This window comes from Gopherus flavomarginatus, chromosome 17, assembly GCF_025201925.1.
Source record: "Gopherus flavomarginatus isolate rGopFla2 chromosome 17, rGopFla2.mat.asm, whole genome shotgun sequence".
NCBI classification, from domain to species: Eukaryota; Metazoa; Chordata; order Testudines; family Testudinidae; genus Gopherus; species Gopherus flavomarginatus.
The window spans coordinates 26132310-26144951 of NC_066633.1; the positions used below are offsets into that span (position 1 = coordinate 26132310).

General features: G+C 53.5%; 2 protein-coding genes across 8 annotated transcripts in view; one reads left to right on the forward strand and one right to left on the reverse strand.

The window, feature by feature from the left end:
- Nucleotides 1-5502, reverse strand: part of LOC127036060 (zinc finger protein 250-like) — a 153996-nt gene extending 148494 nt beyond the window's left edge. Inside the window, exon 1 of one of the 4 annotated variants that reach the window (XM_050926533.1) lies at nt 4544-5502. In XM_050926533.1, coding sequence (XP_050782490.1) covers nt 4544-4577 — 34 coding nt within the window. In that variant the 5' untranslated portion in view covers nt 4578-5502. The remainder of the gene's footprint in view (nt 1-4543) is intronic. The other 3 variants (XM_050926531.1, XM_050926540.1, XM_050926539.1) reach the window with 3 other exon arrangements.
- Nucleotides 1-12642, forward strand: part of LOC127036058 (zinc finger protein OZF-like) — a 167822-nt gene that overhangs the window by 100428 nt on the left and 54752 nt on the right. The window lies entirely within an intron of this gene.

The following is a 12642-nucleotide window of genomic DNA, read 5'->3' on the forward strand; positions in this document are numbered from 1 at the left end:
AACTACGCTAACATGTAAGTATATGACCAAGGAGCCTTCATGAAAGATAGAAAACCCATATCACAGAGAGGTAGAAGACACGTTTAATTTAAAGTGAAATTCCAGACTAGGTTACATCTGATGTCTCAGAATCAGGGTGACAAATTCTCCCCTGATCCACTGAAACCTGCATCACCCAGCGCAGTCTCATTAGTGTTATTTACAGAAGTTTTAGCACCTTCATAACAGGTGGAAAAAAAAGCCGAGCTTCCCAGAAGTGGCTTTGCCAATAGAGGGAAAAGGGGATTTGAACAGTGCTTGGGATCTATTTGAAATCCCCTTCCAAGTCTGTGACACTTTCATCTCCTGCCAGAGTGACTCTGATTTAGGATCAAGGACGTCCAAGCACCATTCCCAAGCATGGGCAGCCAAGAACATGACCTCACCGGACACGTTGGGAAGTGAAGGAATACGAAGGGGTGAACTGTGCGCATGGCTCAGGCACAAGGTAACAGTTCTGGGGTGATGGGGAGGGACGGAATCTCTGAGTCGCCCCATCTCCTTCCAGTGTCACAGAGCCTGAAATGACCCTTATTTCCCTGACACTGCTCCAGCTCTTCATCATATTTAAATATATTTTACATGAGAAAAAAAGTCAACAGAATAACTGCTGTTCTGCACAATCCAGGGTAACATGAGAACAACTGGGAATCTGTCCTCAAAGAGGAACTTGACGTCTCTAACAATAACTTTGCACTGGGAGGAGGAGTACAAATGTGAATCTCCAGGTTTGTTCAGACAAGGAAATGTGACGGTGGTTACGTCAGATTAGGAGGAAATGTGCTAGATAATCCCACCCACTATCCATAGCCCATGTCTTTACTCCAAGAATAGCTGTCTTTTTACATCAGGAAAGTGAACTCAAGGTAGCTAACTCCATGGCAACCACAGTGATGAGACCCAGGTAGATTTTACCTCAACATAACTGGCTGAAGACACCCTCCATCTCCCCCATCTGGGGTGATGGACATTCCTGGTAGAAAGGACACCCACTCCCATGACTCGCAGGAGAATGGAGTTGATAGAAAGGACAACAGGATCCACCCCAAAGACGGGCGAGCTTCTAAAGTGGGCAACTCATGTGTGGGAGCTGAGAGACTACAGTGGGCAAAAGATGCAAACAGCCTTAACACTCACTACCTGGGAACTGTCAAAAGAATTGAAGAAAAAAATCTTCGACAGCTCTAGAGAAGGTTTTTATGAAGTTTATCTCCTTTACGGATTCTCTGATGTTTAGAAAGGCCTGAGCTATGAGTGAAGCTTTTCCCTCACTCACTGCATTCATAGGGTCTCTCTCCTGTGTGGATCCTCTGATGCATAGTAAGGTGTGAGCTCCAAGAGAAGCTTTTCCCACACTCACAGCATTCATAGGGTCGCTCTCCCGTGTGCATTGTCTGATGAGAGATAAGGGCTGATCTCTGAGTGAAGCTTAGCCCGCACTTGCAGCATTTGTAGGGTCACTCTCCCGTGTGGATTCTCTGATGAGAGTTAAGGGTATATCTCTGAGTGAAACATGTCCGGCACTCACAGCATTCATAGGGTCTCTCTCCTCTGTGTATTCGCTGATGCCTGCTGAGGGATGATTGAAGCTTTTCCCACACTCACAGCATTCGTAGGGTCTCTCTTTCGTGTGGATTATCTCATGTTGAATAAGGGCTGAGCGGTAATTGAAGTTTCTCCCACACTCACTACATGTATTCTCTCGCTTTTCCATGAGAATTTTCTCCTGGGACATAGTTTCCTTGAGGTCCCTGTGAGTTCCCTGACAATTAATGGGTTCATCCACTCTCTCCTCTGAGTGGTTTCCCTGCTCTCTCTCTCTGGTCTGTGGTAACTTTCATCAGCTTTTTCCTGTTCACGGGGACTGGACACGCTCCCTTTGGATCTTGGCAGTAACTCCCCATGCGCTTTGGTGAGCTCAGCATCTTCCTGGTGAGGATTCTGCTCCTTGCTCTCCATCACCACCCCATCACCTGCTAGAAGGGAGGAGAAATCTCAGAATTGGGGATGGAAAGGCAGAGAGCAAACCCAAGTAAGTGCTGGAGAGACAGAAAATAAAAATTAGGGACTGAATTCCCCCAAACTCATCCCCATAGGGTAGAGTGGAGGGGATCAATTCTGCTCCACACCCAGGACTGGCCTTTAGGGTGGCCATACGGGTGCCCCACCCAAGGGGATGCCAGGCGCAGGGTTTGGATTCCCATCTGCCCTGCTGCCGAGAGGCTCGCTGGGCTGCTGAAAGCGGCACAGGGAGGCAGATAAGCAGCTGCGTGGGGGAGTGGGAGAGACCCGAGTTGCAGGGGGCAGTTGGACGACCAGCCGTCAGAGCCAGGTGACTGCTCCAGAGCAGAGGGGCCCCTCCTCCGCCCTGCTCCACACAGTCCTTCACACACTCCCATCAACATACACACACTCCTTCATATCTTCCCTCAACACACACACTCAGTCCACCAACACACACATCAGGGCTCCCTGCATCCAGGTCACTTCCCCACCTGGGCTATGCTGAGACATCAAGAGCAGCTGCTCTCCTACCCTCCCCTTACACAGCCTGCAGGGAAAGTGACCTGGGTGCAGGAAGCCCTGAGGTTGCTCCTTGCTCCCCTCTCCCAGCCCCCCAGGGCTGCATAGGGCAGAGGAGCAGCAGTTCAGTGGGGGAGCGAGCAGCAATGCCAGCTGCTTTGTGCATCTAGGTCAGGTTCCCCACTTGGGTGCAGGAGGATACAAGAGTTAGGGGCAAAAGGGGCACAGTGCAGGGGTTGGGGGCTCAGGAAGGGGCAGGTGTTAAGGTGCAGGGGGCAGAGTTTGGGGTGAAGGGAGTATGCACCACGCAGGGGTTCAGGAGGGAGGTACAGGGGGTATGAGTGAAGGGGGCACAGTCCTGGGATTAGGGGCACATGAGGGAGGGGAAGGGGTTGAGGTGAAGGGGGCAGAGGAGGGGGCAGGTGTTGGGAGGGGGCAGAAGTTAGGAGTGAAGGAGGAGCAGGTATTTGGAGTAAAGGGGGCACAGTGCAGGGGCTGAGGGGAGGGAAGGGAGGGTGGGGAGCCTGGGGAGCCCATGAGGGACAGAGGGAATGGGGGGTGCCATGCCCATGGGAGCCGGGGCACCAAAATGCAAGTTTGTCCAGGGTGCCATTTCCCCAAGGCCGGCCCTGCTCACATCCCATCCAAACACTCAGTAGGAAGGGAGGCAGCTCCAGCCGAGGTGTCAATCACCATCTGTAGGAAGCCAGGAGTGAGATCTGCTGGAGACTGTCCTGAGCTCACAGAGTCTGTGTGGGGAATCCCAGCTGGTTCTCTCAGGCACTTATAGTTTCTGGGTTGATTTGATGGCTCCTCACCTGTCCAGGGACTTCTCAGGATCTTGCTTTCCTCTGAACCCTGGAGATCCAGGACCCACGGCTCTTCCCCTCCTTCCAGCTAGGAGATCACAGAGGGTTTGGAAACTGGAAACCCTGCTCAAGGGAAAGAAAACAAGGGAGGCAGGAGGATACTTTGCCCATCTCTGGTATAGATGGTGACAAAACTTAAACCCCTGCGAACCAGGAAATGAGAAGTTAATGTAAACGCCCCCCCCTCCAATGCAACCTTAACTTTGCCCCCAACCCTTAACCCTGCAGCTGGCAAGAACCACGGAGGATGGTTCTGTGTGGGCCGTGCAAAGGTTAACAAACTGCCACAGGGACTCAGGTATTCAGCTCAATGCAGCAGTAACGGGATGAATTCTATGGTCTGTGGTATAAAGGACGTCAGAGCACATGACCTAATAGTCACATCTGGCCTTCAAAGCTATGAACCCATAATCGATCCGAGGAAAGACTAAGAACATGTCACTGCCTGTGCTGTGTTCACAAACGGGAATCCCAGCATCTATCCGCATGCCTCCAGCTGTGTGCACTGGGCCAGCTGTAGCTGTGACTGGCTGATGGAGGGATGGGTTGGAGCAGCTGGGCAGAGCTGTGCCTGTGCTACGCAGAGAGGTGCATGTGAAACTTGAGGGGGCCCATTCTGCCTCATTTCGTGCTGAGTGTTGTAGTCTTTGTCAGCAAAGGTGCCCAAGGGTGTGTCCTTGCCATGGGGATTGTCAGCACCCTGGGGGCGTATGTTCGAGTGATCTGTGGGGCTTAGTGAGGGGTAAGCGAAGGCAGAGACTCACAAGGAAAACTCAGGTTGAGGGCAAAGGGGTGGTAACACTTTGCAAGTCTCAGCTGGTCTGTGTGCAGGAGGTTCAGTACTGGGGAGCAGCCCAGGGGGAGGAAGCTTCTGTTTGCAATGATGGAGATGAACCTGATTATCTTAGCAAAGAGAAGTTGTGAGACTTTCTGCTGGACTGCTCTGTTCCCAGAATGCTCTGTAACAGGGGAGGGCAGAGGGCTAGTGTGTGTGTCACTGGCATGTCGGGGTGCTGCTGAAATCGGGCAGAGCAGAGGTGGCATTGTGGGAGTGGTGTGAACCTTAACTTTTCATTTCCCCTTCTAAGAACCGAGGGGATGGGAATCTTTACCCAGCGAGGTCACATTCTCATAGTTCTCCCGCATGACATCTCTGTAAAGGGCTCTCCGAGTGGGGTCCAGCAGAGCCCCCTGTTCCCTGGTGATGTACACAGCCACCTCCTCAAAGGTCACCGGCCCCTTAAAGAGCGAGAGTCCAACACTCGGTACCTGCTGCCCCACTCACAGCCCCACTATTCATGGGGGAAAGGAGCCAATCAAATGGAAGCTCTGAGAGAGAAACAGTCGGCAGAGTCCTATCCCCACACTGCTGACAGCAGCCAGGGGCACCACGGTGAGAGAACAAAGAGAGACCCCTTGTCTCTGCCTGCAGATCCATCACACACCTACTAGCCAGAGGCTGATACAACCCCATGGTAGGAACCCAACACCCTCCCCACTGCCAGCAGCTGGATGTGAGGGGCCGGGACATCTTCCCTACAGCTCCCTGGTGGGTGCCCCCTTTCCATGTCACACTAGTCCCTGGCTAGCAGGCTGAGGGAAGTCTGGTCAGTTTTCCCAGCCCTGCCCAGGGGGTTGGTTTCTCTATTTCCTGCTTCACAAATTAGGGAATTTTCTCCCCAACATCCAAGTGTTTGTTCCTAGAATCTAGATCCACGTTAAACAAGTCCCAGCAGGTTTGTCACACTCTGTCCCCCTCCCTTTCCTCACCCAGGGTATTCCCTGCCCCCTCCAGCCCTAACTCCCCAGAAGTTGCCACCTCTTTAGTATTTCCTGTCCCTCTCCCTCCAGCAGGAACCCCCCAATAACCCAGACCTGAGCTGGCGCCACTGCAGCCAGAGAAGCCCACCCGGCCGGGCAAGGAGGGGTTAATGCCTTCCTGTGCCCTGCAACACCCCCCCCCGCCCCCCAGCTGCTCCAGCCCCTTCCTGTGCCCTGCAAACCCCCGGGCTGCAGCGCTCGCTGGGAGGTAGCGAGCTGCTACTCCAACCCCTGCCCTCCTCTGGGCTGAGGCGAGTTCCCGCTTCCCCGCGTGTCCCAACCCCCCTGCGTGGGGCCCGAGGGCAGGGCCAGGCCCGGGGAGGAGCCGCCGCTTCCTGTCCCCCGCCCCTTTGTGCCGGCAGCGGGGCCAAGGCCGGGGCTCGGAGCGCAGCGCGGGGGCTGCTCCAGCCCTGCAGCCCGCGGGGCAGCGCGGTGAGGCCGGGGGTAGCGCGGGGCGGGCGGGGACACGCGTGGGGCGGGGACGCTCCTGCCGGGGGGGTCAGGGCTGGGGGGATGGTTATTACGTGGGGGGTCCCACGCCCCCCCAGCTCTGCCGCTCCCCGTGAAAAGGCGGGGGGGGGTCTGAGAGGCACCGGCTGGCAGACGGGGCGGGGGCGGGGCAAAGGATGAGCGGTGGGGGGAGGGTCAGGCTGGCCCCTGACACGTCCCTTCCCTGGGCTGGAGCGGGCGGAAGCGCCCCCGAGGCAGGCTGGGAGATGTAGTTCCTGACTGTCCCCGGAGCGGAAGGGACGTCGCTGGGAGGCGGAGCCGAGTTGCAAACGTGCGCGGGCCGCTCCGGCTCTGCCTGGCTCGCGGGGCCGTTGGAGCCTCTCCCGGGGCCGGAGAAGGGTTTGTGCCGTTGGGGCTCTGGGCATGCGCAGATCGCGGCGGGAAAGCCCTTCATTAAGCCCCTCGTGCCCGGCCCGGGCCCTGCCCCGCTGGAGCCGCTCTGGGGCCGCCCCGGGCTCTGCCCGCCCCGCTGCGGAGCTGCAGCCTCCAGGTCCCGGAGCGAGCCCCGGGGGCGGGGCCGGGGCCGGGCGGTGACTCTGCCCCAGTGTCCGGGGAGGGGGGGACCCGGCATCTCGCAACGCCGGGATCTGCTCCCTTGGGGGGGGAGCGCCCGCGGGGGCTCGGAGCTGCTGTCCCCGCAGGAGCCCAGCGCCCCCCGGGCCCGGCCAGGCTCTGCCTTGGGGCCCGACGGGGGGGTGCTGGGGGGAGGGGCCCGGTCCCACTGGGGTCCCTGCATGGGGCCGGGTGGGGGCTGGGGGGTGAGACCGGGCTGGGAAAGGGGCGGGTGGGAAATGTCTGTGCAGCCTGGACCTGGGGGGGGGGGGTGTGAGAAGAGCAGGTGACCCCCAAGGAGCGGGGAGAGAAAGGGGGGGGCTGAGATCCCCTCGGATTTACAACTGCCCCCTCCTTTGGGCACGCCCCCTCTCCCATCCTGCCCCCTTTCTCCCTAGAGAGCAACGAGCAACACCCAGGGTGACCCCCCCCCTCCCTGAAATCCCTGAGAAGTTCCCTATTCCCCTCCCCCGATTGTGCCCCATTTTCTCTCCCCTTGGCCAGTGGCCAGTTCAGATCTCAGGTTTGGGGTGTTTCCCCCCATTTTCACCTGCAGTGATTTGTCCTTGTGTAGGTGGGAAATGGTTCCCCGGAGCGATTTCTGAACTGGGCAGAGGGTTAATGGGCAGAGGCTGGGTGGGCCCTGAGACAGGGACACCTCTGGGCTGGGCTGGGCTGGGGGGGCCCCTCTCTGCTGGCAACAGCGTGTGGAAAGGGCCAGGAAGGGGAGGGAGGAGCAAGTGTTCCCCATAGAAAGGGCCCAGCCCCAGGTTTCCCAGTCCAGCTACTCCTCCCCTTCCCCCCCATCACCTGCTAGTCACATTCCCAGACCCTATTGCCAGCCCCTCCCCACAGCCAGCGACCTTCTGACTGCAGCCCCACTCCTTTCCCCTGTGAAAAGACATCACCCAGGGCTCCCTCCTGGCCCTGTGAGTGTGAGGCAAGATGAATCTGTCCCATTCTGTTGTTGATTCAATATCCCTGAATAATTCCTCCAGTTTCCCCTCTTTTCCCTTGAACTGTTGAATGGTGACATAAAATCTCCCCACATGTTGATGCTTGTCCCTTATGTTGGCAAATGTTTAGTTTGTGCCCCATTTTCTTCTCAGTTCTGAAATACTAATATCAAATTCTCAAAAATCTTCCTGCTTTTCTCTTCAGGTGTGTGACTGAGATCAGGGCTCTTATCGTACTGAGCGTGGCCCTGTTCTGCCAGGTGCTGAAGAGACCCCAGCTGAGATCTGGGCCCTGTTCTGCCAGGCGCTGAAGAGACCCGAGCTGAGATCAGACCCCACTGTTGTGCCAGGTAAAACTGAGACCTGCACCGAGATCACGGCCCCCCTTGTGCCAGGCAGCGCATGATTGTGACCCAAACTGCTGCCTCCATTGTTCTGGGCACTTCAGAGACTTCGACTGAGATCTGTGTCCCCGTTGGACCTTGCATTGCACTGACCCTGTCGAAGATCACACCCCACCACTGTACTGGGCACTGCACAGACCCTGACAGAGATCCTGCCCCCACATTTTGCCAGTTGCTGCAGGGGCCCTAAACAAAATCAGGGATCCTGTAATGCTGGGAGTTGCAGAGTCCCCAACTGAGATGAGGCTTCCTGTTGTGCAGGGCTCTGCACAGACACTGACCAAGATCAGGGTCCCCATTATGACAGGTGCGGAAAAGACACCAAGGGTATCTCTACCCTGCTGTTAAAACCCCCCAGCTGGCTCATGTCAGCTGACTCAGACTCACAGGGCTCAGGCGAAGGGGCTGTTTAATTACAGTGTAGATGTCTGGGCTTGGGCTGTAGCCAGGCTGTAGCACCCTGTGTGGTGGGAGGATGCCAGACCTTGGGCTGCAGCCCCAGCCGGAACATGGACACCACAATTAAACAGCCCTGCAGCCTGAGACGTGTGAGCCCAAGTCAGCAGGCACAGGCCAGCCGCCGGCGTCTGACTACAGTGTCGAGATGCCCACAGTGATAGAGAGGCCTTGCCCCTAAAAGCTCAAAGGCTAAATAGGCCAATTGTGGGAGGGGACTCTCCATTTTACAGATGGGGAAACTGAAGCTCAGAGATCTCAAGTAATTTGCTCAAGTTTGCATGGAGAATTTGGGGGAAACTGGGAACTGAACCCAGATTGTTTCAGTTCTTGCCTCTCCCCTTAACCCCAAGCCCAGTGTGTGTGTGTACAGTGTTGTTTTGGCCTGTGTTTGCCTTGCATTGGCTTCCAAGGGAGGCTGTGGAATTTCCTTCACTGGAGGTTTTTAAGACCAGGTTAGAGATACACCAGTCTGGGAATGTCTAGGGGTACTTGGTTCTGCCTCAGCACAGGAGGCTGGAGTAGACGGCCTCTCAAGATCCCTTCCAGGCCTACATTGAAATAATTCTCTTTTGTGCTGTGCCCTTGTCCTAAACAGATAGTTAAGGATTAATAGAACAGAAGCACTTCATGTCTCTTTTGCCTGTAAAGGGTTAACAAGTTCAGGGATCCTGGCTGTCACCTGACCGACCAGAGGACCAATCAGGGGACAGGATACTTTCAAATCTTGAGGGAGGGAAGTTTTTGTGTGTGCTGTTAGAGTTTGGTGGTTGTTCTTTCTGGGTTCTGAGAGTGACCAGATGTGCAACCAGGTTTCTCTCCAATCTCTCCGAAACAGGCTCTTATGTGCTCAGAATAGTAAGTACTAGGTAGATCAGGCGAATTAGGCTTATATTTGTTTTCTTTATTTGCAAATGTGTATTTGGCTGGAAGGAGTTCAGATTTGTATTTGGCTGAAAGGATTTTAATTTGTACTTGTATACTTAGGCTGGGAGGGTATTCCCAGTGTCTATAGCTGAAAGACCCTGTAATATATTCCATCTTAAATTTACAAAGATAATTTTTACTGTTTTTCTTTCTTTAATTAAAAGCTTTTCTTGTTTAAGAACCTGATTGTTTGTTTTTTTATTCTGGTGTGAGACCCTATGGGGCTGGGGCTGGATCCACCAGGGAATTAGTGGGGAGAAAGGAGGGAAGGGGAAGAGAGAGGTTAATTTTCTCTCTGTGTTAGGATTACTTTCTCTCTCAGGGAGAGTCTGGGAGGGGGAGAGAGAAGGAGGAGGGAAGGTGAATTTTCCTCTCTGTTTTAAGCTTCAAGGAGTTTGAATCACAGTGATCTTCCAGGGTAACCCAGGGATGGGAAGCCTGGGAGAGGCAACGGTGAGGGAAAGGGTTCACTTTCCTTTTGTTAAGATCCAGAGGGACTGGGTCTTGGGGGTCCACGGGCAAGGTTTTGGGAGGACCGGAAAGTACCAGGCACTGGAATTCCTGGTTGGTGGCAGCGCTACAAGTTCTAAGCTGGTAATTGAGCTCATGCTGGTAATTGAATTCATGCTGGTACCCCATGTTTTGGACTCTGAGGTTCAGAGTGGGGGTTTAAGCCATGACGGCCCTGTTCTACGCTGAGCTGTTTTGCATGGTACCTTTTGGAACTATGATGCACCATGTTGTGTTGCATAGTTTTATGGTGCGCTGTTTTGCCTCAGCTTGTTTGGTGTCTGTGGCCATGGCTACACTGGCACTTTACAGTGCTGCAACTTTCGCGCTCAGGGGTGTGAAAAAACACCCCCCTGAGCGCTGCAAGATACAGCGCTGTAAAGCCTCAGTGTAATCAGTGCCGCAGCGCTGGGAGCGCCGCTCCCAGTGCTGCAAGCTACACCCGTAGAGGATGTGGTTTACGTGCAGCGCTGGGAGAGCTCTCTCCCAGTGCTGGCGCTCTGACCACACTCACACTTCAAAGCACTGCTGCGGCAGCGCTTTGAAATTCCAAGTGTAGCCATACCCTGTGTTATGTTGGTTTGAGTTGAGCTATTTTGCAATGTATACTTTTGTCCTAACGTGTGTTAGTTTGCATTGTGTTGCTTTCTTCTCCTTAGTGTTGTCATTTTATGCAGTGCAATGTAGTTTTTTGTTTTGATGTTTTTTGAATGGCCTGACATCATGTTGTTGTGTGGTTTTTCTATGTATGTTGTTTTATACGTATATATTGCATAACATCCTAGAAATGTAGGGCTAGATGATGACATCTTGAGGTCCTAAGTCCAGCTCTCTCTGCTGAGGCAGGACCAAGTATATGTTGATTATCTCTGACAGAGGTTTGTCCTACCTGTTCTTAAAAACTTCTGGGGAAAGAGACTCCACAGCCCCCGCTTGTAAGACTATTCCAGAGCTGAACTAGCTCAGCTCTGATGACACGCACACAGATTTTAGTGGTGAGCAGCTGTGGAGAGAGAGGAGACCCCAGTGAGTGGGCAGCTGGGTAAAGAGATAAAGTTGGGAGGAAAAACATTGATGTGTACAAGGTCTGTGACAGAGCTAGAACTAGATCTCAGTTCTAGTGCCACCGTGCTGCTGTTTTGGTCACTGAAGGTCTCTGCCACACTGGTGTTTTAGGCACTGGTGCAAACCCTTAGTAGAGACAGAATTTACAGTAGTGCATTTTGGCACTGGTGCACCATGTCCCTGTTTGAATGTTTGAAGTGGTGGGGTGGGAAGGGCAATGACCTTGCAGAGGCCTGGGGCTGCCTGAACAGTGCAGCTGGTAAGGGAGGGGCAGCAGTGAGTGCTGGAGGTATGAGCCAGGAGTACAGCCACACAGGACTGGACACTGAATTCTCCTGACCCATGACACACACACCCAGCTGTGTGCCGGGACCGCAGCTGAGCTGCCCTGCCAAGACAGCCTGTGCATACATGGACAAACCACCTCTTCCTGCAGCCTAATACAGTGAGGTCTGGGGACCTTTCCAAGCTGCTGGTGATGTGGCTCTGGCGTTAACGAGGTCTGTTCCTGGCTTTGTCCCTGACCTGCTTGGTGACCTTGGGGAAGTCACAGCCCCTCTCTGTTTTCCTCCTACCCATTGTCTCCTTGGATTGTGATCTCTTTGGGGCAAGGACTGTCCCGCTCTGTCTGTGCAGTGCCCAGCAGAATGGGGGTGCTGATTTCAGTCAGGTTCTCTGCTATGTGCTGCACGATGGGGCCCTGATCTCCATCAGTGTCTGTGCAACACAAGGCACAGTTTATAGACTCACAGACTTTAAGGGCAGAAGGTAGAGGTGTATTTCAGATGACGACTCATCGGTGCCTTTTATAACAGTACTAACTCTTTCATGTGTCTGCTGGAAATACCTCACCTGATGTATCCTAGGACTGCATTAACCTATTTCATGGCTGCATCACACTGGCAGCTCATAATTATCCTGTGATCAACCAGTCTCCTCCTCTGTCACTTCCAGTTGACAAATCCCCACCGTATTGCAAAATTATGCACTTGGGGACTAACAACTAGAATTTGTGCACTATTAATTTTCATCCTATTTCTATTACTCCAGCTTTCAAGGACATGCAGATTTTCTTGTATGATTTTCCATATTGGCAATCCCTCCTGGCTTTGTGTCCCACTCCCACTTCTTGTGCCAAGATCACTAATAAAAGTGTTGAGTAAGATCGGTCCCAAGACTGATCTGAGGAACTCCACTAGTAACTCCCTCCAGCCTGATAACTCACCGTTCAATATGACCCCCTTGTAGACTCCCCTTTAACCAATTCTTTATTGACCTTTCGGTTCTCATATTAATCCCCATCTTCTCCAATTTAACGAATAGTTTCCCATGTGGAACTGTATCAAAAACCTGACTGACATCCAGATCAGGTTTCTCTGGCACAATCTACCTGTTGTAACACCATATTTTATTTATTTATAGTGCTGAAGGCTGGGAGGAAGTGTTAGCAATAGGCTGAGAATGGCCATGTGGAGGTTGGGGAGGGGATGGCAGACAGTGGGGAGGCAGCCGGGGATGAGGCATTGGAGGTGTATCTGGGAATGTGTTTTGTAGGAGTCCATGTCTCTCCTCCCTGTGGCCGTGGTGCCTTCCGTACCAAAGCAGCATGTCAGCAGAGCAGACGCACACACCGTAGCTCTGCCTGGAACACGCAGCGTTCACTGTCAGACGGGCTGGGCAATTTTTCAAGAACCCAGCTTGTTATACCTGGCTGGAGTGGGTTCAGCTGGATGGGGGTCTGGGGCTCTGATAGTTTGAGATGTTCCTTTTTTCATAGTCAGTTCTTTCCATTTATTGTTTTACCCCCACCTATGCCCGATGCCACTCTCTTCTTAACTTGTTTCGATTATTTCACTTCCAGTTTTTAAATGGGATCTAAGAATTGCAAAGCTGATTGAAAGATAAACAAACAGAACCATTTGAATGTTGACCCGTAGCTGATAGAATTATACCTAGTGATGGTCGGCTGTAATGATCGGGTTCCCTATAGCGTTTTTGGTGGGGCGTGTT